Raw genomic sequence first — 26,191 nt, 5'->3', positions numbered from 1 at the left:
TTATCACAAATAGGTGTTTGTGAACATTTTGTAACGAAAAAAGTTGTTGAAAAAAAAAATCTTTTTTCTTGTAGTGATATTCCATGCCAAATAACATTTTATTTTTTCTTATCATGATTTAGAATAAAATTAGAAATTCAATAAATTTCATGATAACAAATTTTAGATTTTAGTAGCACGCCTATAATATAATATAGTTTAGTTCAATTTTGAAGACATATTGGCATTACCAAGCATGTTCAACTTGGTTTGATCCAATATACATTCCCTAATTTCTTATGATTATATTGATATAAACACCTTAAAAAAAAAAAAAAAACCAAATAGCACTAAATTGCTCACACCACAAAATTTAAAAAATGGAAATAAGGTTGCAATCAAATATAACTGTAGCTGATAAAAATACGAAAATGATTTTCATTTATGAGAAGTCCCAAATAAACATTAATTTCATACAGTACCAAAAATAAAATACAGCAGAAAAAACGTGGAACAAAATACACTTTGGAATTAATCCCTCTGTTGCATATCTCATACTGCAGCCTATTGAATTTTGTGATAGATTTTACATTCATGTACATAAAAAGAGCAGCATCTGCTACAACCATCAATAATCACAAATAGATCACAGAGTAATTGATCAAAGACAGACTTATAAGTCAAACAACATAAAGCCTCACAACCTGATCAATCTTGGCACGACAAACTGGACAGTCCCCTTTCTTCTCTTTGATCTCTTTCAAGCATGACATGCATCCAGCCATATGACCGCATGGAATGCAAGCACCTTCCACCGGCTTATCCAAGCAGATCACACATGTGGAAGATGAAGCATTGTTTCCATCATCTTCCTTCGTTTCAATACTGTTTATAGCACTCCTTTCAATTGGTGGCACAGTAAAATAAACAGGGCTGGAATCTATAGATGGATAGTGAATGGGACCTCCGTACACTGCCTCATCCAAAATTGGCGGAGCTGAAGGAACTGTTATAGAAGGATGTGATTCCTGAGAAGAGCAAGAGACAGCTGGGGCTTCAATTTGTCCTGTGTGAAGCTGTGCTGCACTGGCATTTGGGTTTGCAGAGGAGCTACCCCAATCATTTGTGGCATCGATTGGGGAAACTTGTTGCCCATGAGGAAGAGAGACACCCTCTACTAAAGCTGTTTGTATAGAAGCATTGATGGCCATAGATAGTTGGACATCTTCTGGGATTGGTGTGTTTGGTGCTTGCAAATGGTTGGGCAATGGTGGAGCAGCTGGTGGTGGAACGGGAACAATATTGCTATGCTGTGTGAGAGAGAACTGATGTCAAAATATAAACGATTCAGTATGGATTATATTTATGTAATGGCATGGATCACCACTTGCTGTGAACCAATAGTTAGGCATTCATTGTGAAACCAAAAAAAAAAAAAAAGTTGCATGTATAGTATGTCAGATGCACTTGAATTCAAAATGTAAAAAAAATGTTTGCAATCCTTTCAACACGAGATCAATGGCAGTTAGCTTGGACTAAAAAAAAGATCCAACTGATCAATCATTAACATATTCTGCATAAAAAAATTATATTTAGAATGGCCTAATTTTGATAGCAATTTGAAACAACACAAGCCGCACTATGCAGAGCATCATGTGCATTGGCCCAGCTCATCACATCTAATGAGCGTTGTCACGTACACACTTAACTTCAGATTTCCCCAATGAAACTTCATTGGTTAAATCCTAGGTTGCACCGATACACCTATTCATGAAGGCATGCTATATCTGATACACAGATACACCTCCGATATAGCACCGATACGTGTCGGATACGACTTTTCCATATCCAATTAAAATACTATTTAATTTCAAAAGGACACGCGTATCCGATACGTGTGTCCGTTGAAAAAAAAAATCTGAAAAAAAGATCCATCATATTTACTTCCGCGGCTGCGAGTGAGGTTCCCTCTTTTCCAAGATGGATTTTAGTCTCTTGATGATATGAGAATATTAGAAATTGTTAATCTTTCACTTGATGAGTCTTAATTAGAAGCTATGATATTTATTGAATATGATATAAAATAATAAAAGTTAAAAGACAAACCACTGACGAAGCTAATCATATCATTCTTTCTATTGAATAGTTAAAACTTCATGTGCTAGACAATTTATGTTTATGCTTTTGTTGTTGTATTAGACATTTAATGCTTACTTTTATTTTGATATTATAAGCTACAAGACTACAAATGATGTTACTTTCTTTTTTTTTTCTTTTTTTTTTCAAATATTATGCTTTGATTGCTTTCTTAATTTTTATATATGATTTATAAATTATAATATTGTGTCTGCGCCGTACCCGTATCATATATTTTTAAGAATTGACGTGCCCCGTTTCGTGTCGTATCCCTGTCGTCGTATCCGTATCAGTGCAACATTGGTTAAATCAAAGCACCTTTCAATATTTGAGTATAGCACTTAAATAGTTTAATAATATTTCCTCCATTTTCAATATGGGACCCTTCTCTCCTAAAAGTTTGTCATCCAAAAAGCTTATTACAAGTGGCTACTTGTTTGGGTCTCTGCCCTAGTGGCCACTCTCTACCCTCTTCAGTTTCAGAATGCACCCTTCTACACATTCAAAAATTCAGCAAACTGCACTGAAATATTTTATTGTCTGCTCTGGCGAAAGCCCCTTAAAGACCACTCCAAACCATCTCCAATCACCTAAAAACTATCCCAGACCATTTCACAACTTTCATCTTCTCTTTGGGCGGAAACATAAGCTCCTAGCAAACTCAAGCTTTGTTTAGGACGGCTTTTTTACTATTTCTTAAAACAACTTTCTAGTATAAAAATTAAAATTTTTGCATTAGAAAGTTATTTTAAAAAATAGTAAAAAGGCCATCTGCCCATCCCAAATGAAACCTCAATAACACTTCCCCACGACACTGTTGCGTTGTTTTGGAGATAAAAGGTTGCATCAATTAAGTATTTGGGAAAATTTGATCGATGCTTGTAGTATAATCCTCACTTCGAAAATCAAGAATATAAATATTTTGATTAGTGAATCACATGTCATGTTTAGGAACATTTGATCCTATATATGAATCACTTACAAAGTTACCCTTCTTTAATGAGTTTTAGTGAATAATAGAGTTCATCTTGAGAGAAATATCAAGAGATTAAATCCTACTTGCTACAAACAACAAGATATGAACTAAATTAATATGATTTATAAGTATATTGACTCTTGCATGAACTGAGCCCATAAAAATTATTTTTTTTTTATATGAGTCTAATTTCAACTTTCAGCAAAATAATTTATTCTTACCATTCCGTTTGATTTTGGATATCTAGCATACAAATAGTTTCATCATTTCATCATGATCATGCCATTTCACAAAGGCAAGAAAGCATAAACCCAAGAGTAGAATAAATGAATGTGACATTGATAAAGAGCAAGTCAGCACCAATCCAATATAGGAGGAGAGCATGAGAGATATAGAAAGCAATGGTTAGAAATTTAGAAAGATAACCGACTCAAATGAGTGAGCCATAAGGTATAGAGGATAAAAGCAATGAAACTCAAAAAGAAAGAAAGGATTCCCAAAGAGGAGGCTAAAAGAAACTTTTTTCATCCCATCTTTGACTCTAATTTATTATAGAAATAGAATTACAAAGATATTATCCAATTGAAACCTAATACAAAATAAATTTAAGCCTAAAATTATCCAAATGGCTAATTCATCTTAAAATAAATCTAAAATCCTAATTTAAAATAAAATAACTAATAAATCCTAAATAATAAAAGATCTTATTGCTTGCGTAGCACTAATCCCATAAGATGCAAAAACAAATCTACTCCTAAGAGTTGCAATGTTGTTGGTGGAAGGCCAAGAAATCTTCAATTGTATCATGGAGCTTGCAGCATTCATTCCATGAAAAAGAGACCAATGCAGAAGAAAGGAGAACGGGAAATTATTTCTAAAGAAGATGTGTCGCATGGGAAATCCATCACAAAGAAGAGACAAAAGGGAAAAAACATCACATTAACGACAATATATACTGAAAACTAGGAGCACATCTTGAAGAGCATTGACACACTTTGGAAAGCTACCTTTGGCAGCTTAAGCAATTTCAATACATGTGGGTAGACCAACATGATTTGATAGAAGTTTTCTTTTTCTTTACAATTGAGTTTTTGGTATGTTTAGGATTTTTGGATTTGTTTGAATTTGATGAGTCATGCAATCTAAATAGATTAGGGCGGATATATACATGGAGGCGATGGTCATAAGGTTAATAAAATTTGAGAGTTGTACAAGTGACGTGCACTGCAGATAAATGAACACCTCAAAAGGATGGACGTAGGAGGTAGAGAGGACTAAAGCATAGCAACCATCAAAGAAAGAAAAATCATTAGGGAGGCCAAAGGAAACTTCTTTCATTCGGCTTCAACTCTAATTTATTACAAAATATGAGGTCATACTTATAAAAATAGGATTAAAATGATAGGATCAAATGAAATGTAACACTATTCAAATTAAAAACAAAGATTACCTAAAAGGATAAATCGTCTTAAAATTAATTTTAAATTTAAATTTTAAAAAAAAAATTAGAAAAGTCATAGTTAACAAAAACTATATTTCTTGAATGGCATGAAATACTTAATAAAATTAATGCTAAAGTTGATAAGGTTTGATATCAAATTTGGTGAACAATAACATCTAGAATAAAAAACAGCTATAGCATATCTAATTCATAATTATATGAGAAAATTATTATTTTCCTTCTAAGATGGGCAATATATGGAAGCATTTTCTGATAAATCTCCCAACATTATCAACAAAGTATGAAGTGTTTTCATACTAAAACAACTTTTTGATAATGTTGCTAAAGTTATTATTAACTGTCTCAGTCTAATCAAACAAGCACTTGCCCTAGTGTCTCCTAAGGTAATTCTTTCTCAAATATTTGAGTCCTAAAAGATGCCACCTATACTATATATTTTAAATCCCCTAGCTGAAAAGATTGTTCAAATTAAAAAAAAAAATCATAATTTTAATTCATAATGATGAACTAAATAAAGATCCCCCATTGCAAGATGATTTTACGCTTGAACCTCCACTTGAATCTAACTTAAAACTAAGAATGAAAATAAATGTGAACCCATAATAGCACCAAAATTCACGTGTGAATTTTCATGCACATCAGATCTAGACTCCAAAATTGAACCTTAAATTCCCTATTACCTCATTATATAAAGCATCATATAAAAATGCTAAATTAAAACTACATATTTATGAACTTTATAATAATGATTTCCTTCTAACCCAAACCTAAAGATACATCTGATAATAAAGATAGATAGATCATATTATATAATAATTACTCAATTGATAAGTTGTTTTTATAGAAAAAAAAGTTGTTTTTATAGAAATAGTTTGCCTTTCTAAAATGCTCATTTTGATCAAGAAAGCTTGTTATTTTTATTGGGAAGTTCATTGGACATTCTTAGATGGTTATCATGACTCCTCAGTTTTTATTAAAGTTATCCATTATATTATCCCTAAAGATACACCTTATTTTGATTTAGTTGAATTAACAATTGTTCATTTGCATGAGTTATTTGTTAACATTGAGAAAATAAATAAAGGGATTTTTACATACCTAACACTTAAAATAAGTCTATTTACATATCTAACACCCAAAATTTCCTATTTACCTATACACCACTTTAAAATCCTAACACTTCTCAAAACTACCACTCCGTTTCCACTCCCGTCAAAACAAACCGCGAAAGTGCGCGGGAAGCCGGAAGTCGCGAGGGAGCTCACCACGAAGGTAATGCTATTTCTCCGCGTTCGCGCGCTGCTTCGGCTTTACGAAATCCGGGATTAGGGAAAAATGTCAAAAACGCCGTGATGTGGAGCTTAGATTTACTGTGAGATTTAACTCTGCCTTTTTTGACATTTGGCAAGATTTAGAACAAATTTTACATAAATCTGGCATAAATTCTGCATCCAAAACAGCCCCCGAAGCTGTCAACCTAGATTCATTTGGAACCGCTGCTTTCATTAACCATCGTCATACCTAGCTGGCAACCATCCCTCACCTCTCTGGCAGCTATCTTTAACAGCGCCTGTGACCATCCCTTGTTTCTCCTGAGCTATCTCTCACAGTCAGCGTGGCCACAGTCTCCAAGCAGGGAACCCCCTCATCTCGCAGGCACATTTCTCTTCCGTCGTGATATTTTAAGAAACAAGTATATTTCTGTCTTCTTGTTCAAAATTCTCTCATTTTTATATATCTGTGAATATAGATTTCAGAGCAATTCCTAATCTTTATTTTCTTTTAGAGGAAGAACCCTCATTATTCTCATTCTTTTTGTATGATGAAAAAAATAAGGATTAATCTCAACTAAATCTTAGGTCCATTTCATCGCCGATTGGAATATTTGGGGCTTTTAAATAGGTTTAATGAATATTGCTGAAATAAATTTCATGGCAAGGTAGGGAGGTTGGCGACACAGGAGATCATTCTCATTAGGCATTTTCCTTTTCCAAATTTTGTTAACATTTTTTTTGCTCTTTTTGAGTTGCCGAGGTTGAGAAGAGGTAACAGAGAATTTTTTTTTTTTATGCCGATTGTGGGAACGCAGAGGTCGGGGAGCCCGATAATGAGCTTGATGCCGGTGTTTGAGAAGGCGCGGAGGATGGAGGGTTTGGCGCCATAGAGCCTGATGCGGGAGCGGAGAATAGGAGCGACCTTGTCTGGGGAGAGGAGGTTATCGCCGAGTAGGCCATAGTTGACGCCAACAAGGGAGGAGGAGGTGGCGAAATTTCACGAGCGAAAGGTAGACTCGGGATGGAGTTCTGACGGAGTGGTATTTTTGATGAAACGGGATGTATTTAGGTGGTAGGTATGTAAATAGTATACTTTGGGTGTTAGATAAGTAAATATAATAGTTTGAAGTGTTATGTATGTAAAAATCCCATAAATAAAATATCATTTATAATAAAAATTTTATAATTGCCGCATATGTTTATTCTAATGTTTGGGGTAATATTAATGAAATTATATTTAATTGGTATGTATCCTATAAACTTTTGCATTCTACATGCAATTTATTACATATAATAGATTCAAAACCTTATTATAACTCAAGAAACCTAGCACCTAATGAGTTTATACTTTATCTTTCAACATGAATGCAAATTATGTTTTTTGTTTATATTGAGATTTGTTGCCTTAATAAGGTTTATTGAAAAGCCAGGGTTTCCCATGGATATCTTTGCATGTGAAGTTATGCATTCCCACTAGTTGTAGTGCAAGCTCTACAACCATCCACCAGTAAATAATTCTTTAAGGGGATCATGACAGGTTAGAATGCACCACTCCTAACATTCCGGATGGGCATTTTCAACCTATCTGAAGTATAGTTATTAGTAAATTGGGTGAGCTGACGCGTGTGTTCAATGAGGACTTACAACTGAAAGCGACAATATCAGACTGGTTAGTCATTTTCCTTCCTTATTAGTGATAGGAATTATTAAATTTTCATACATGTAATTGAGCTTTATCTATTTGAAATGATTGGAATTTCTATTATTTTCTTGTGATTAAGCTTAGAGCCTTTTTACTATAGAGAAAGCCCAAAGTTTTGATTGATTAACCATTATGATTGTGTTATGAATGAAATATTTTGAGATTGCTCTCAAGAGTAACCTCTTTCCCTCTCTCTCTTATTTTTTCTTTCATTCTCTTCTCTCTCCCATTGGGTCCCTTTGTAAACACTTGAATGTATATTCATATTCTTTCTAATGTGCCCCCCTGCCTCACATTCCAGGTTTAAGATGTCTTGTACAAACATATTCTAATGAAAAAACAAACGCATCATGAATATGGTGGAAAACGACCTCGTCAAACGAATGAGTACCACCATAGTAGTAGTAATGAAGAAAGAAATAATAAGGTGATATTACAGGCTTATAGCAAATTACACATCCGATACACCTTAGCCTCCTCATAGTTATATCAATATTGAAAATTCTAGGCCTTGAACCACATTCTTCTTCATTTATTTGACTTGGCATTGACATAAATTGAATAGACCGCTAAAGATGGATGAAAATACCAACAAGAAATCATACCAAATCCCCTCTTCAGATATATTTTCTTAAGCAAGATCCATCAAACAATTTGCTACCCTTCAAATGTTTTATTTTTTATAAAGAGTTGGCATCCCTTTCTAGAAACCCCTGCTATAACTGTTCAGTTAAATCAATATCCTTATTGAAGCATTCATGGGAACAAGCTGCGATGATAACTTCTAACAAAAATGAAGTCATAATGTAATATGAAGCTAGCTTCTCTCAATAAATTCATTTGATTCTAACTTATATAAAAACAAATATGAATTTTAAGTTGCATCCTAAAGCATAGGATAATGCAAGACTATTTAAATTAATTATGAGATTAATGTTGTCACCTGATATATGCCTCTGCAAGCATTGTAAAACCACTGTATCTGTTGCTTATCACCTTCATGTGCAGATAGAAACTTGAACCTAGATTCTGTGTAAAAAATAAATAAAGCATAAGTCGATCTTAGCTTGTGAAATAGATGAAGTTTTAATCTAACTACTTAACTGATGAAGTTCAACAAAATTATGAAATCAAACATATAGGAAAAAATAACTTATTCTTTATTCCATTAAGTCGACTATATGTTTTCATTATGCTTTCAAATCATGGTTTTCTATAAATCAAAGGAAGAAACCACAAATCTCAAAGATAGAAAAGAATACTACTTAGCTCTTGTAGATTTACAAATTCTCAAAAATTGAACTAAAAAAAAGTGCAAAGTATATGATATTACTATAGTTTCATTAAGGGGCTTACTTTTAGCAGTGTCTATGATAATCAATGCAGGATCAGACAGGTTGAACTTTGGCTCCTCTATCTGAACTTTCCAATTGATATAAAAAAATGATAGAACTAGCATCATATTTATAACTTCTAATTGTGCCATCCATTTTTTTCTCCCAGGATTAAAACCTTAGATCTCGACTTTAAAAATAGAAGGAAATAACACTCAATCTAGTGCTTAGTGTTATGAACAGATCTTTCCTATTTAAGCACCTTGATTAAAACCTAATTCCAACTAAACTAAGTATGCAACTTAAAGCTGTTAACATTTTATAGTATTCTTTGGTTGTCCCAAAAAAAGCCATTCCTTCAATTTTTTTGTTTGCCATAGAAAATTTTAGCTAAGATTTGTGTCAAAGCTGAACTTATAATTGCGATTGATATTACTTTGAATTTAAGTTAAACGGACCAAAATTTTGGTATTCTTAGGAATATTGGTTAGGATCTTTTCACGGAATGATTAGAATCAATATATATAAATTAATGGTTTAAATTATTAGCTTAAACTAATTGTAAATATATAACAAAGAGTAGGAGCATAAATAAGATAAATATATATAATTAATGTTAAACCCTTAAAAAGAAAATCATGAAGAGCGACGGACGACATAGGTTGAGGTTATGCCAAAATATCTTTAGCAAAAATAGGTTAAACAACTTATGCAACCCTTCGAAAGATCAAATGGAGAAGGGCGATTCATAAACTTGACCACAAATAGCCAGGAAAAAGTTGATTATGATGATAATGACAATGATTGCCACGGATGCATTTCCAACAAATTTGAATTTGGTAAACTAGCCAACCTACCAAATCCAAATAACAAACTAGAAGGTTAACAAATATTGGTCTAGCCTTCAGGTTAATCACATTAAGCCCAGATGCAAGCACCAAGTTCAGGGCCAAATTCAAAATAAACTTCAAAAAAATTCAAGATATATGGGGAAGCCATGCTTATAGAATCTCCCAAAAGATGTGGAAACTCCTAGAATACATGAAGAAACATTGAATATAGGTGGAGAGCATTCCAAAGGCATGCCAAGAGCGGCTATGGCAAGAAGGCCAAATTTGATGAGCATTACCACCTCAAACAAAGAACAAAGATATAGAAAGAGGTTGCATAAATAGAGAAAAGACATAATTTTGATTATCCACAAAATTCTCTCAACTTAACAAAGCATGGTCAACCAAAGAAAGTCCCAAGGAGAATTCTTAGGATAATTTAAAGCTATTGCAATGTATTTACATATTAGATATGGTTAAGAATCTGGTTGTAAATTCCATGAACTCATGTAATGAAAATGACAATTAGCTAGAAATTAAGGGCCTGCATAGGATTACTTTTTTGTTTAATGTTTTTTTCCTTTTTGTTCTTAAAAAATTGTAAACAAAAATAAAAATGTTTTTTTACCCATTTAAAGTATTTTATAATTAAACAAATTTGATTTGTTTTGAAAATCATAAAGATCAAATTTTAAGTATTTTTTGTATTTTCAAAATATCATTTTCATGACTCTTAGTTTTTCCCAAATCATGATTCCAATTTCTATGCCCGCCCAAAGACCCTTCTCATATGCTCTTCTTATTCAACTTGGTGTCATGGAGACGCATCCCTTCGATTGGAGCTATCTCTCTTTGGCTCTTCACAAGCGCAGTCATTCTCTTTGCCAATAACTACCCCTTTTTCAGTAAGTCCCTCCCTCCCTCTCTCTCTACCTTACTATCTCTAAATATCTAATTCATGGAAGCTCTGATAGAAGGGATTGTCAATTTGGTATAATGGCTTTGTTTTCGATGATTGGATTTCACTTATGCTAGATTTATTGAGCTTGGGATGAAACATAAATATTTATATCTTTTAATTAAATAAGAGAAGTAGAAGGCAAAAGAGATTTGGGGGTAACTAGTAGTTCACATCGTTCATGGGAAAAGTAAGAGGAGAAGGGAATGGGAGGGGGAAAGGATAAAAGAAGTGGGGAGAGGGTTGGAAGATTGCTAGGAGTGAGAATGATGATGATGGTGATGGTCAGCTTCCGATGGGTGGAGAGGAGGTAGCAAAGATCGAGGAGGGGAAGCATGTGACTATTTTTGACATAGAGGATATTAAAATTTGTAAACTGTTTACAATGGGTGGAGAGGAGGGGAAGCATGTGGCTTAATTCAAATTTGTAAACTGTTTTGAGTTAAATCCAAATGGAAAATATACGATAGGGCATTTTAATCTTTTTCTTGGCCTTTTGCAATCTAGAACTGTATCAAGTAAATGTTCATTCATCTAAAAGTTCTTATCTCTCAATATATATTTCTTGGATAAGCATTACATTTTAAATCCTAATCCTTCATTTATTGTCAATAAATATTTTGTATACAAGTTGCTTTCTAACGATTCTCTAGATAATTACTAATTGAAAAAATACATTTGTTCATACTTTCTAAATTCATTTATCTATTGAAGGATTATAAACAATAATGATATAACTGAAATTAGTGAAGAGGCAATATGGTTAAAAAACAAATGAGCAAACTTTCATAAAACTTATGGAAATGAGCAAACTACTTCTAGTTCAGCAACATAGTCATCCATCATTCAAGGCCATTTTAAAGCAAAAACAAAAAATATATAGCTTTGGAGTTTTGAAAGCAAGATTTTCAATTATTAAAAAAATGCATCCTTATGATTTGCGTGCACAATAATATATTATAACTGCTTATTGTAAACTATATAATTTTAAAAAATCACAATTTGAAGGAGATATGCTATTTGAGATGTATGAAAATGAGAATCTTATAACTGAAACATTAAGAAGATATACATCTTTAGTGATCATTTAACAACTAACAAGAAATCTTTGGATTCATGCACACAATGAAGTCTATTCATCAGCTTTCATAATTCATATTTGGTGTCAAGGATTAAATTTATCTAATTTGAGGTGCACCTCAGCAAAATTTGATATTTTTCACCTTGAGGCATGTGCCTTAAAGTTTTTATATGAGGCATATGCATCAAATAATGTAAGGCACACCTCACCCAATCTTATGAGACAAGCCTCAAAATTTGAAAGGTTCAGGTATTAAAAGAAACTATTTTCTTATTATCTCACCATGTCCTCTCTATCTCTTGATCTCGCTGATTCATGCAAAGTAGCCACATGTCCCCAACCTCCTAGGGCTCAACCCTCTTGACTTATGCATTCCAGCCAGCCGACCTTGACTTCATCCACATTGCAAAAGCTTCTTCTTCAACAAGGGTTAAAAGATCTCATGTCTTCTCCCCAACATCACTTCTCGCAAACGTTAGAGAAATTTATTTTCTCTTTGCTAAACCTAAAAATTTTTGTTAGTTGTATTTAGGAGTGGGAGAGATTTTTTTTTTTAATTATCATTTTTAGTCGTTGCATTATAGCACTTACTTCTTACTTTGATGTTTTACATTACACTTCTACTTTTTGCAATTTGTTACTTGATATATGCACAATTTGTTGCTTCTTACTATTTTACAATGTTAATATTTATTTAATATATTAATATATTATGATGCTAACATATTACTTATTACCAATAATTTAAATTTATAGAATTTTTAAGTATGATACTTATGTCTCAAAATGCCTTGAGGCTTGCACCTGAATACCCAATAGCATAATTTTAAAGCTTGTCTTGTGTAACCATTATTTTGGGTATCAAGTATTTCTCTTATGCGTCTGGAGGTTGGGATTTTGTAAGTATTGTGATCATGTAGCTTTGGACTCCTTTTATATCGATTTGATGGAAAAGCTTTTAATCAAAATTTTCTTTTGAATGGTGCTTTAGATCTTTTATATAGTGTAAATTTTTCAAACTCATAGAAGATAACTTTTTGTGTTAATTTCAATCTCTATGACACAATATTGTATTTTCCTTTAATTTTAATCCAAATGTATTTATAATAATGCTATGTAAATAATAATACTAAATATAAAATGCATAATTTCTAGAATAATTGATATTTAATATTCAATTATATTATTATCAGCTTTAGAAAAATTATTACTTAAAATGACGTCATTATATTATAATTTTTCAAGTTTGTTTTCCAAATATAAGAAACATTAAAATTACAAAGCCAAACAAAATTTTTTGTTTTTTGCTTTTGAAAATAGTAAATGCATAAGAATATCAAATATAATTTGCTTCAAGTTAAAACATGAACAAAATGAAAATGAAAAACAAAAGTAATCCCAATCAGCCCCTAAGCATCTAATTCTTTGATATACCTGTAGATCAGGATATATAGCCAGCTCAAACTTCCTTGGATTTGTGGGATTACGCGAATCACAAGGTACAACGACAGCCCAACTGTTAAATAGAACGATTTAGCAAGAAACCATGTATATTAATACACGACTGTTGAATTTCTAAAAACTATTAGCAAAATAGAACATATAAAGAGAAAACACAATACAAACATTTTCTTTGACACCCATTGAGGAGCAAATGCTTCCAAAATGCTTGGCCCATGAATCTCCCTCAGCCAACCAACAAATAAGCAGATACGATTCTACAATGAAAAGAACTTGATAAGGCAACATCTCAAATTAAGATAAACGGAGGGATAAAAGAGGAACAAAACTTAAGCCATTTCGAATTAACTTTCAACAATACCTCAATAGCACGCACAACATTGGAATGCCCTTTGGCTCTGGCTAATTCAAGAGGAGTTTGGCAATCATCATTCATCACTAAAGGATTTGCTGAAACATCAAAGAAACTATGCATCTCATTATACTAGCCTTCAGTAAAGATGAATCTAGCATAAAAATAACTGAACAATAAAACAATGAATTATAAAGGTTTTTCATAAAAATCACTTAAAAAGATATACCTCCATGAGAAAGAAGTAGCATAACAGTACTATCAAGGCCTCTTTTTGCAGCATGATGCAAAGGAGTTCCTGCATGGCTTCCTACAGTAACATAAAGAAGTACAAGACCTTCATATTAGCTACAGCTTTACTTCTATGGCACTTAGCTTTCATGCGTATAACTTTTAAAGCGATTCTCCACGAATTCTAAACGTACATAATTTAAGGGAACATGATGGAGCAGTCTCTCAATCCAAAATTAAGGAGCAAAAAAAAATTTATGATTTATTCATCAAAAGAATCAAGCGTCGATTTCTCAAATTAACATTCCGAATGAATCATGAAACGCTAGAAGGAATTCAAGCCTCCTACCAGGGCGATAAGCATTCACATTGGCACCCAATTCGATTAGAGCTTTCGCAACATGCAGAAGATCAGGTCGCATACAAGCAAGAATCAATGGAGTTTTCCCTTCCTTATCAATCCACTGAAAAAACCACAACCATGTTCAGATGAACGAAATGAAACTTCTTTAACTCAAGCAACTCAAAAAGCATAAATCTTTCCCACTAGAACACTAACCTCCAGTTTTGCTCCTTCGCGGTTAAGAGCCTTGATTCCTTCGATGTTCCCATAATTAACCTGCTGATAGAGCAGCTCTTCCTTGGACTGATTCACCCCCATCGACCCTTCAAAACCTGAAGCCTTGGAATCGAAAGGTCGGATCTTTTCTACCCAGAAACGAATCGAATTAGGACGAAAGGAGACTAATCGATTGATTGACAGATGAGAGGATAAGAATTAAGAGAGAAAATGCGAATTTTGCTTCCAGAAGAAGAAAACCCTATGACAGCCGCGTCGAGTTCCTTCGTACGGATTTCGTGAGTCCATTTCAAGGCGGACTCTTGAAATCAAGGCATAGTTAGGAGGCCAGAAAGCAATTTTCATTTAGGAAATTAATGTCCCAAAACAAAATTTAAATGTCCCAAAAAGAATTAAGAAATTAAAGGCGAAGGTTACCATTTATATTCATTATAATTAACAATAAATCCGATGATTAAGTGCTTATTATAGAGAGAAATTATTCTGTGTAGATGACGAATGTTGAATGTCATTTGAAGATCAACTAAAATGCATCACATTAACTGTACCGAGCCGCTGTAAAGAGTAGTACCGAGCTGCGGTACTGAGCAGTACCGAGCATAAGGGTGACGTGATGCATTCTGATGGTCTCCGAATATTGTTCGCGGTACCACAGCTCGATACCGCTGATGTGATGCATTCTGATTGATCTAGAAACAGTTGAGTGTGTGTGTATATATATATCAAACTATATAAACCTACATTATTTAATTTTGCTAGCAAACCATTTTCACATATGTAAGTAGTAATGCTAATCTTAGAGCCAAAAGTAATGATTTTTATGCACATTTAAATTAAAGTTTAGAATATATGGAATGATATAAAATTATTTGAAATATTTATAATCTCTTCCTAATCATAATTTATGGTAGTAAGATTAAATTAATCTCTTACCTATATATGCTTTAATGAACTATTATTTTATAAATAAGTGAATTTCTATTGCTCTAAAATAAGACTAAAATTAAATTTGATAAATAGTATGTAATCTTTATTTCAAACAATTTATTTATTTTACCATCCATTCAGTGTTTCGATTGAGCCGTTTGACAAAATTTTATTGCAATTCATATATATGCCTACAAGTATCGATTGTCATATTTTTGCGATAATCTCTTTAGCACCCGGCTTTCAACCATTAAATTTGTCACAAATGACGAGCGTAGTTGTTGAAGAAAAAAGAGATAAATTAGATTAATATTCTTCAACTATCATTCCAAAAGAGAAAAATTGCAAGAAAAAATTCATACAAGTTACAAACTAATTTTCTTTGTTTTGCAATAGTCACAAAGCTCTCTATTTAGGTTATCTATTTTTACTAGTAGAAAAGTAGAGTATATATATATAAATTATTTTAAATTTTTATTATTTTTTACATATGAAGTATAGATGATTAAATAGCACTAAGAACTATACAATTAATTGAAAATGAATCAAAGCTAATTACAAATAGCGGGAAAAAAAAAAGAATATTATTTAGCAATTTCGCAAGCATCATAATAAAAATTTTCATATTTACATTCATAAAAAGAGAAGGAAACATACATTATAGGATCTTGAAGAAAGAATGTTCAAGCCTATAATGAAGTTCTCATTTTTTTTTTTTTAGAGTACAACAACAACAACACAACAACAACATCAAGCCTTTATCCCACTACGTGGGGTCGGCTACATGAATCCTTTTTCTCCATTGTGTTCTATTAAAATCAAATTTACTCAGTTTTCTTTCTCATGAGAATGTCTTGAAATATTAATGATTAAAGAAAAGAATTACCTTACAATATTGGAATTTAATAGTTTTTTGAATTGATAGAAGATTTACTTCAAGATAAAGGACAAGAATATATTACTGAGAATAAAATATGGATAGATTTAAAATATTTTCTTTACCTACTATAATTTTTAGTGAACCGTTAGTTAGCCACTTTTATTTTTTTACTGCTAGGGTAGGATTCATATATAGGTTTGAAAAAATTGGCAATATTGGTCATAGCGGTGTCAATTTTTGACACGACCCGAAACACGATCCGAACCCGACCCAGAAAAATCTGGGTTAGGGTCAACCCGGACCCGAAATGGGTCGGGTTCGGGTTCAACAAATCAACCCGTTTTAAAAATTGGGTTTGGTTCGGGTTGACCCAACAACCCAAAAATGACCCAAAATTGACATGAAAACTCCTATTTGACAAATAAACTCGATATTGACCTGTTGTTTACACGATTTTTTACCACGAAAACTAGCAATTTTCGGTCAACTTCGGGTCATTCATGTCGAGTCAGGTTGACCAGAACTCGAATTGGGTCGGGTTCGGGTCCAAAAACCTGACCCGTTTTTAAAAATGGGACCCGAACAGTGCCTGGTCAATTCCGGTTTCAACCCGAACCCGACCCGTTTACCCGAATTGACACCCCCAATTGGTCATGTGGTTAGCGACTTTTGAATCTATGATCCATATATAAGTGGGGTTATTTAAGGCACTAAAAGCACAATATTTAGAAGTCATATCATTTTAAGCTAGCGAATATGATATAAATGATTTCGAGAGTTGAGAAAGTTTTTACATTTATCAATTTATTCTAGATTAAAGCATCATGCAGGCTAGCCTCTTTGGGTATCTTCTTTGATTTCCCCATTGTTTAGGAGGTTTTCAAATAGTTTTTAAACATTTTTCTTTAATGTCATTTTTTCTTGTAGTAATTTCACTATATATTGCTTTTCAAATAAAATTTTTATAATTTGTGGGAAAGAATTGTGGTAGCAAATTCTTTACCTTAGACAACAATGGCTGACATAATGGATATTTTGTAGACCAAATAATCAAACATTATTATCCTACTTTCTTCTTCAACCCATATAACATAGAAAACCCCAATTTTCTTTTGGGGAGACAAGAATATTAATAACCCCTTGATTTCAAGCATTAAGGTCATTAAGATATTCCACAATCATGTCATGTCATAATCATGAAATCATCTTCATCCTAAAGTACAAACTCTAAGGCTTTGTTCGAGACGGCTTTTTAACCACTTCTTAAAGTAGCTTTTTAATAAAAAAATTATTTTTTTGTTAATTTAAAGTAATTTTAATATGATGCTTAGTTTAAATTTTTTTTTTTTTTCGTTGTATTATGTGAATTAGCATCCTTACGAGCAACTTTATATATTTCCCAATTATCAGAATTTTTAAAATTAAACCAATTTTTATAACAAAGCTTCTTATTTTTTATCTTTTCTTGCACATTAGGATTCCACCACCAACTATTTTTACTATTAGGGAGCGAGTTATTTTTTTTTTTTAGAGTGAAACTAAAAAATAATAATAAATGATTTGTCTTTATGAAGATATAATCCATGATTTTCTGAAATTTACTAGGTTTTGTTTCTCATGAGACAGTCTTGAAATATTAATGATTAACGAAAAGAATTACCTTACAATTGTGGCCTTTAATAGTTTTTTTGAATTGATAGAAGATTTACTTCAAGATAAAGAACATGAATATTGTACTGAGAGTAAAATATGGATAGATTTAAAATATTTTCTTGACCTACTATAATTGTTAGTGAACCGTTAGTTAGCCACTTTTATTTTTCTAATGCTAGGGTAGGATTCATATATAGGTTTGAAAAAATTGGCAATGTTGGTCATAGCGGTGTCAGTTTTTGACACGACCCGAAACACGACTCCAACCCGACCCAGAAAAATCTGGGTTAGGGTAAACCCGGACCCGAAATGGGTCGGGTTCAGGTTCAACAAATCAACCAGTTTTAAAAATTGGGTCAGGCTCGGGTTGACCCAACAACCCAAAAATGATCCAAAATTGACACGAAAACTCCTATTTGACACAGAAACCCGATATTGACCCATTTTTTACCCAATTTTTGACCCGAAAACTAGCAATTATAGGTCAACTTCGGATCATTCGTGTCGGGTCAGGTTGACCCGGAATCGAATTGGGTCGGGTTCGGGTCCAGAAACCTGACCCGTTTTTTAAAAATGGGACCCGAACAGTGCCGAGTCAATTCCGGGTTCAACCCGAACCCAACCCGTTGACCCGAATTGACACCCCTAATTGGTCATGTGGTTAGCGACTTTTGAATCTATGATCCATATATAAGGGGGGTTATTTAAGGCACTAAAAACACAATAATCAGAAGTCATATCATTTTAAGCTAGCGAATATGATATAAATGATTTCGAGAGTTGAGAAAGTTTTTACATTTATCAATTTATTCTAGATTAAACCATCAGACAGGCTAGCCTCTTTGGTTATCTTATTTGATTCCCCCATTGTTTGGGAGGTTTTCAAATAGTTTTTAAACATTTTTCTTTAATGTCATTTTTTCTTGTAGTAATTTCACTATATATTGCTTTTCAAATAAAATTTTTATAATTTGTGGGAAAGAATTGTGGTAGCAAATTCTTTACCTTAGACAACAATGGCTGACATAATGGATATTTTGTAGACCAAATAATCAAACATTATTATCCTACTTTCTTCTTCAACCCATATAACATAGAAAACCCCAATTTTCTTTTGGGGAGACAAGAATATTAATAACCCCTTGATTTCAAGCATTAAGGTCATTAAGATATTCCACAATCATGTCATGTCATACTCATGAAATCATCTTCATCCTAAAGTACAAACTCTAAGGCTTTGTTTGAGACGGCTTTTTTACCGCTTCTTAAAGTAGCTTTTTAATAAAAAGATTAATTTTTTGTTAATTTAAAGTAATTTTAATATGATGCTAAGTTAAATTTTTTTTTTTTTCGTTGTAATATGTGAATATAAGAGGTATTAATAGGATGAAACAATACCTAATACAGATAAATGATAACACAACTTCATGCAATACAGTCTCACATGATATATGCTACATGATACGGAAGAGATAAATAGAGTTATCTAAAATGAAATAGCAAGCACAAGATGATTCAGAGAGTGCACTTGTGCTGGCCAATTTGATATTATTTCAAGATTAGCTCATACTCATTTAGATTTATTTGAGATATTTTTCTTATTGCTTTTTAAAGTAGTTTCTAAGTTAAAAAAAAAAAAAAATTGTAATAAAAAACTTCTTTAGAAATCAATAAGAAAATTTTCCCAAATGAAACATTAATCCCATCTCGAGCTAAGCCAATATTGTTAAATTTTGGCTCGATCTAATCTTAAGCCAACCCAAATCTGATTAAAGTTTAGCTCGGTTCAATTTCAATTTAATTTAGATAGGGCTCAATCATATATCAACTTTTTTTTTTTTTATCATTTAAGAAAAACCTTAACACAACATAGAGAGAGATTCTTTCAAATTTAAAAACATACATGAATAAATTTATGTGTTTAAGCATTTATATGTATGAGTATATACATATTATTAATATTTTGAATCTTTAGTTAAATAATTCGGATTAAGACTAATCTCAAAATTAAATCAAGCCAAAACTTGTAAGTTTTGCTAAAAAAATTGATTGTTAAATATGATAAACTTTTCTTGGAAGTATAAAACTGGCCCATAACATAAAGGGAAAATTTTTAAACTAAGCATCATATTAATTATAATTAAGCGATTAACCAACGAAAAAAAAATTTTAAACTCGCCAAAGTAATTTTCTAGTACAAAATTACTTTAATAAAAAAATTCGACGAGCTACTCATTGCTTAGTTCGATTAAAGCTAATTTGTGATCGTTTAACCAACTAAACAAACAACCATGAACAACATTTTTAACACGTAATCCTTAAATAAACAATCTTGAATACTAATGTGCTCGGTTCATTTATGTTCACGAACAACATCATTTGAAGCTCGTGAACAAGCTCGACATTAAGCTCGATAAGAAACTTGATTCGTGCTCAATTTATAACTCATAAGTAGGCTCGATAAATATATTCATATAGATAAATCTTATTTCATTTTAAATAGACAACTGCTTTTATTATAAATTTGATTTCATTTTATTATATAGGTTTAATAGAATGAATTTGTTCATTAACAAGAAACATTTCACATTTATCAATATTTGCTTGTTTGCTTGTTTATGATGTTCATGAATAAATAAAAGATGAATCATAAATCGTTTGTTCGTGAACGACCTCATTTGGTAGCTCAAAAATACTAGTTATGTATTTTTTCCTTGATCTTGCTGATTTGATAACTTAAGAATACTCATTAGTATTGATGTATTCTCAAAAAATTATCTTGATCAAGCACGAATCTCGAGGCAAAATCTAACCAGAAACTTCAAAAATTGAAATCAAGAGCATTCGAACTCCGATTTCAGCAAGCTTATAGTCAAACTGAGCATCTCGGAAATACGAACCCAACGACACTAAATTCGACCCAATCCGAGCCCAAATAGGTCCAAATCAAGGACCCGAAGCGTTGTTGGAAGGTTCAAACCGCAATTTGAGTTACCAAACGGTCTCTGATTTTAATGAGCTTATACTCGAATTGAGCGGCTCGACGAGATAAATCCAACGAGCCCAAGATCGCCAAATTCCAACATCATTAAGGCCTCCAAATGTCCAATGAACGGTGCAAGATCGAATGGTTCAATATCGGCCGTCCATTCAAACCACTCCCTATTCGCCCTTGATCTCACAACTATTTTCGAGCCATGCCACTCCAAAAAAACTATAAATAGAGCCCTCATTCTTCACAAAGGGGACTCAAGTGAAGAAGAGAAGAAGAAGAGAAGAAGAGGAGAAAGGGGAAAAGAAGAATCCTCTCCTCCTCGACCACCGCCAGAGCTCTTCCCGCCGCCTGAATACGCCGGAACTTTGCCGGATTTTCAGGAAACGACGGGATTATGCAAAACTTTGTAAATTTGCTTCAAGTTGTAATCTGATCGTCCCGATTTGTGGGAAGAATCAGTTTCTTGTAATTTACAAAAACACTAGTGGAACTTTTCAGCTGGGCATGGCCCCGTGGTTTTTTCCCTATTCTGGGTTTTCCACGTAAAAATTCTGGTGTTCTTTTATCTTCTGTTTGTGTGTGCTAGATATTCGTACAACGCTCAGACGAAAATTTTCTAACTCTACCGCCGCGTATATTTTAGCCCGCAACAAGTATTGTTCATGAACGTGCTTGTTTTATAGTGTAAAAAAAATTCACTAAATATGTTCACAAACATAGCTCGTTAAAACTTATTTGTTTAAAGCTTGATAAACATTAAATGAACCAAACATAAATCGAACATGAACCAAATATGAACATCATTAATTTAAACGAACCAAACATGAACACAAACAATATGGCTTGAATCAAACACGTACCGAACTTGAATAAGCTAATAATAACCAAACTCAAACATGACCACTCACATGCTCGGCTCAGTCCGGTTTGTTTCCAGCCATAACATGCACGACAAGACCATAGGCTGGAAAATAGATCGGAACTTGACGAGTAGCTCGAAGAGCTCATCTTAGTGTCACAAGTTGAGCTTAAACACCCCCTGACTCGAGCTCGACTCGACCCGTTACACTCAAAAATCAACCAAGAGTGTAGCTTCAATCTATGAATAAATTAATATAAAAAAGTTACAAATGCAACACAGTAATAAACAAAAAAATAGCTCATTTCGTTAAATTTAAATTTAGCTATTATCTATATATATTAAGAAATACAAAGTACATATTGACCGCGTGGCCTAATGGATAAGGCGCTCGCCTCCGGAGCGGGAGATTGTGGGTTCGAGTCCCACCGTGGTCGTCTTACGGGGCAGATTCAAGATTAACGTAAAATAGTGATTTAACATTTCATTTCATTTCATTTTTTTTCATAAAAACTATATGTTTCTACTAATTTTATTTCTGGGTCTATCTTTTTAAATTCTAATTAAAAATAAATTTTAATGAATAAACATCATAGGAATTTTTTTTTATTAATACACTGTTGTTCTAAACTTTTTTTTTAATCAAAATACACTCATTAAATTTAATTCAAATCTGATTTCATTAGCTTGTTCCTCATTTTAAGATTTGAGTATTTGCTCCTAATTTTATGAAACATTTTTTTAAATTAATATTCCTCTTGTCCCAAAGTATTTTTTGATCAAAATATCATCATTAAATTCTTAATCACTATATGTTCTTTAAATTTAGGATCATAATATTCATCATTTTTTTTACCTTTCTTTAGGATGATAATTTTCATCATGATTAATCATTTGAAAGTAGTTTATAAATAAAATTTCATTTGGAATAATCTTTTCATTGCTTTTCAAAATAGTTTTTTAATATAAAAAATTTTAATTCAAACAAATATTTAACTAAAAAATTATTTTACATAGTATTAAGAAAGTCATCTGAAACAAAACCTAAGACTTCATTTGTTTATTTTTAGTATTTAGTGAGAAATTGAGGGATGATAAGAGAGATTTTTTTAATAATATTTTGGGACATTTCTTTGAGATATTCGGAGTTATTTGTTTTGAAGTAAAATTAGCACAGTGTAACAAGAGGCATTAACGATAGAGTTAGCTTGCAATATATTTATAATTCAGTTAAACTCAAATGAGCATTGAATACAAAAGAAAGTGAGCTACAATAAATTTATAATTCACAAAAAAAAATTGCTTTGCATTTTTTTCTCCTAAATATCATGTTGAGCACAATATGCTTTACTTAGCCCATTTTAATGTATTTACATAATAAAATTTTAATTAACTTTCTTTTTTTTTATCAGGGAAATAAGAATTTTTTAAATTATTTACATAATAAAATTTTAATTAACTTTTTTTTTTTTTAATCAGAGAAATAGGATTTTTTTATTGATTCCAAAATGATGAAATCATATATGACACTAATTAAATGGTTTTAAAGATTATATATGATTTTGATATAATATTTGAAGGTTATGAAATTAAAATCTTAAGCAGTTAAATTTTGTTTCTCCTTATAGAGATGAATTTTATCCCATAAAATGATACATAATATCTTTGCCATAATTTTATTTGGGCAAACATCCTCTAATGTATTTTTTTTTATCAATATACGCTTGATGAGATATAATCCCTTATATTCATGTATACTCGTTAAGATTTAAAAAAAAAATAATCTCATTTTTTCACTTGTGTGAATCATCTTTCTTTATAGGAGCAATTTTAGGAGGATTAGAGGTCAAATGATAAGTGTCAGGATTGGTCCAATTTTAGTTAGTTAATCTGCAATACACTATACAAATGTTTATATATACTGCATTTGTCTAGCTAGTCTGTATCTAAAGAGGAAGGAATAAGATCAAGTTCTATTTTTCATCTCCAAAAAAATCATGAGTGCTCTCACACTCTCCCTCTCATCCAAGACGATTCATCAATTTTCAGGAAATCTCAACAAATTGATATCATAGCTGCGGATTTGTGGATTTACGGTAGGATTGCACACACGGAGATGGGCAATGTGAGCATGGAGCGGAGCTCGCAGTGACGGCGTGGGTTGCAAGACCCGCACGGGAGTACAAGGAGCAAGGTTTGGTTCTTGGGTCTTGACCGCGGAAGATGCAAGGCTCGTTCGCAAGTGGAGCAGGCGGATCATACGGGAGGTCGTGGATTGGGGGGTGTGACAGATTCGTTTTGTTGGGTTGTTCGATCGCGCGAAGGATCAGGGAAGCAGTGGAGGTCGGGTTGTGTGCAAGCTGGGAGACCATGTCATGACTGGGCTACGTGTTGACTTTGATGATCTGTCGTGGCATAGCTTGATCCTCGAATGGTTGTGTGCTTCTATGGTGGAGGCAATGCGGTGCAAGGGTTTCCTATTCTTGTTAAAGATATGTTTAGGTTTTTAAGGTGGAGGTTTTTCTTTGATATTCATTGTAAAATTGCTCGAAAGTGGATATTGTTAGGATTGGTCTAATTTTATTTAGTTAATATGTATGACATCATGAGTGTCTATACATATTCCATTTGCCTAGTTTGTATCTCGAGGAAAACAAATAAGATCACATTCTATTTCTCCTCTAAAAAAAGATTGCGAGTTCTCCCACTCTCGATCTATTCCTCTCATCTAAGAAGATCATCTTTCTTCAAGAAATCTCAACATTAAGTATATACACTACAATAAAATAAGGCCTTTTGCGTATAGGCTATGGCGGCGATTTTAACAACCACAAAATTGATTGCAACGGTTTTAAAACTATAGCAAGGCCGTTGTAATTTTTGTTTGCTATAGAGGACTTTCACATCGATTTTGATATTGTTGGGAAGGCAATTCATTGCATTAGTTTTCAATCGCTATCAATCTGCACATATAGTGGTGGTTTCAACTACCACATATTTGCATCTATAGCAGTGATTTTAACTGTCACTATGGCTATATAATAGTGGCGGTTTTAAATGCTTCATAATGAGAAAGAGAAAAATAATATTTAAAGGTTTTTGAGCTAATTTTCTTCATCGGGCTAATCAGAAAAGTTATCTGCCTTACAGAACGGTATCATTTTTCTATTTCAAATTTCGAAAATTTTCTCTCTTGTGTATATTATAAAATTTTGTTTTGTTGACTTTTATACAAATTCAGGTCTATGGAGATTTTAAAATTTTAATTGGGTAACTTTTGATATATAATACAATGAGTTATTCTATTCATATATATATTGACATATGCAAGTTAATTTTTTATTGGATATTTTATGCATTTTAGTGAGTACATAGACCAATTCCTATAGAATAATAAGGGTTCTAAAATGATATTGTGGATATTGCATATAAATGATTTTATGATTTACAATTATTAAATTGTGTACACTAGTTTATCCCATAAATTTGAATATTTTATCACATATACAAATTTTTTTAAATTTTTTGAACATGTTAAATGCTTTCCACATATATTAAAATTGTTGAAATTTTATGCTTATGAATCTAAAATATATATATAACAAGGAAGAAAAGGAAAGAAGTGCTGGCTATTTTTTTTTTTTTAACAAAAAACGAAAAACTTTATTAAAAAAAAAAAAAAAGAGTACAAGGAGCAAAATGACATGAAAGCAACAGAAAATACAAGGGAGTTACAACCCAACATGCTCAATAATTGGCCGAGGCTTCCAACTTCCCCGAAGCCAAGCTCAGACCATCCAATTTGGTGAAGAGAGCAGTAAAACACGAAGCAGCCAACCCAACCGTGCAAGAGACCACCACCAAAGGTTGCCACAAGCCATGGCGACGGAGAAGCGAGCCCCAACCACATCAATGCCCAGCAAACCAAATGGCCAACAGTAAATATAAATCGAAGCTCCAATGAACCAACACAAGCAAAGACAATCAATGCAAAAAATCAACCACCATCGAGAAGCAGCAAAGACAGCCGGGAACAAACCAAAGACAGCAGCACCAACCCACAAATTATTTCCTCCCACATTTACCCGTCCCACTAGAGGAAACCGAAACAACAGGACGATCATTCGGTAAGGGAAAAAAATCAACCCCATGTTCATCATCCTCACTAACTTCCGAAGAAGAATCGGAAGAGCATTGAAGCCAATCAAGTTTCATCCTAACATTCTCCCCCGAATTGGCACCTACTTGAGCAACCAAAGTTTTATGTGAGACTAACTTAACAGGGGCCTCAACAAAATGACCATTTAACTATTAGTTGGTTGTACTCTAGTACAAGGGTTTGCATTGAGTTGAATTGTGACAATAGCTTTCACATAAAATTAGAGGTGTCAATATTTGACCCGACCCGAAAACCCGACCCGACCCCGACCCGAAAATTTCGGGTTTGGGTTAAGGATTTCGACCCGTTTGTAAAACCGGGTCGGGTTCGGGTTGACCCGGAAACCCGAAATCGACCCGGTT

At 32.7% G+C, this 26,191-nt stretch overlaps 1 protein-coding gene and 1 non-coding gene across 2 annotated transcripts; one reads left to right on the top strand and one right to left on the bottom strand.

Moving 5' to 3' along the window:
• Positions 1-390: 390 nt before the first annotated feature.
• Positions 391-14,681, bottom strand: LOC110101295 (probable E3 ubiquitin-protein ligase XBOS34). The gene is made up of 10 exons (XM_028699135.1): positions 14,336-14,681; positions 14,126-14,240; positions 13,775-13,855; positions 13,555-13,643; positions 13,359-13,450; positions 13,017-13,248; positions 9,905-9,995; positions 8,886-8,981; positions 8,473-8,558; positions 391-1,304 (listed from the first exon to the last, which is right to left on the bottom strand). The coding sequence occupies exons 1-10, from the start codon at positions 14,435-14,437 to the stop codon at positions 660-662; spliced, it is 1,629 nt and encodes a 542-aa protein (XP_028554968.1). The 5' UTR covers positions 14,438-14,681; the 3' UTR covers positions 391-659.
• Positions 14,682-22,034: 7,353 nt separating this feature from the next.
• On the top strand, positions 22,035-22,107 carry TRNAR-CCG. Its single transcript has one exon. It is a non-coding gene; the product is annotated as a tRNA-Arg (tRNA).
• The last annotated feature ends 4,084 nt before the right edge of the window (positions 22,108-26,191 follow it).

This window comes from Dendrobium catenatum, unplaced genomic scaffold (assembly GCF_001605985.2).
Source record: "Dendrobium catenatum unplaced genomic scaffold, ASM160598v2 fragScaff_scaffold_1220, whole genome shotgun sequence".
Taxonomy (NCBI): Eukaryota; Viridiplantae; Streptophyta; class Magnoliopsida; order Asparagales; family Orchidaceae; genus Dendrobium; species Dendrobium catenatum.
This window is presented reverse-complemented; position numbering and strand designations above follow the sequence as displayed.

Coding starts and splice junctions, on each gene's coding strand:
- LOC110101295 (XM_028699135.1), bottom strand. CDS start 14,437: ATGGGGGTGAATCAGTCCAAGGAAGAGCTGCTCTATCAGCAGGTTAAT. Junction 13,644..13,774: donor GCTACTTCTTTCTCATGGAG/GTATATCTTTTT, acceptor TTGATGTTTCAG/CAAATCCTTTAGTGATGAAT. Junction 13,249..13,358: donor CAATGGGTGTCAAAGAAAAT/GTTTGTATTGTG, acceptor TCTATTTAACAG/TTGGGCTGTCGTTGTACCTT.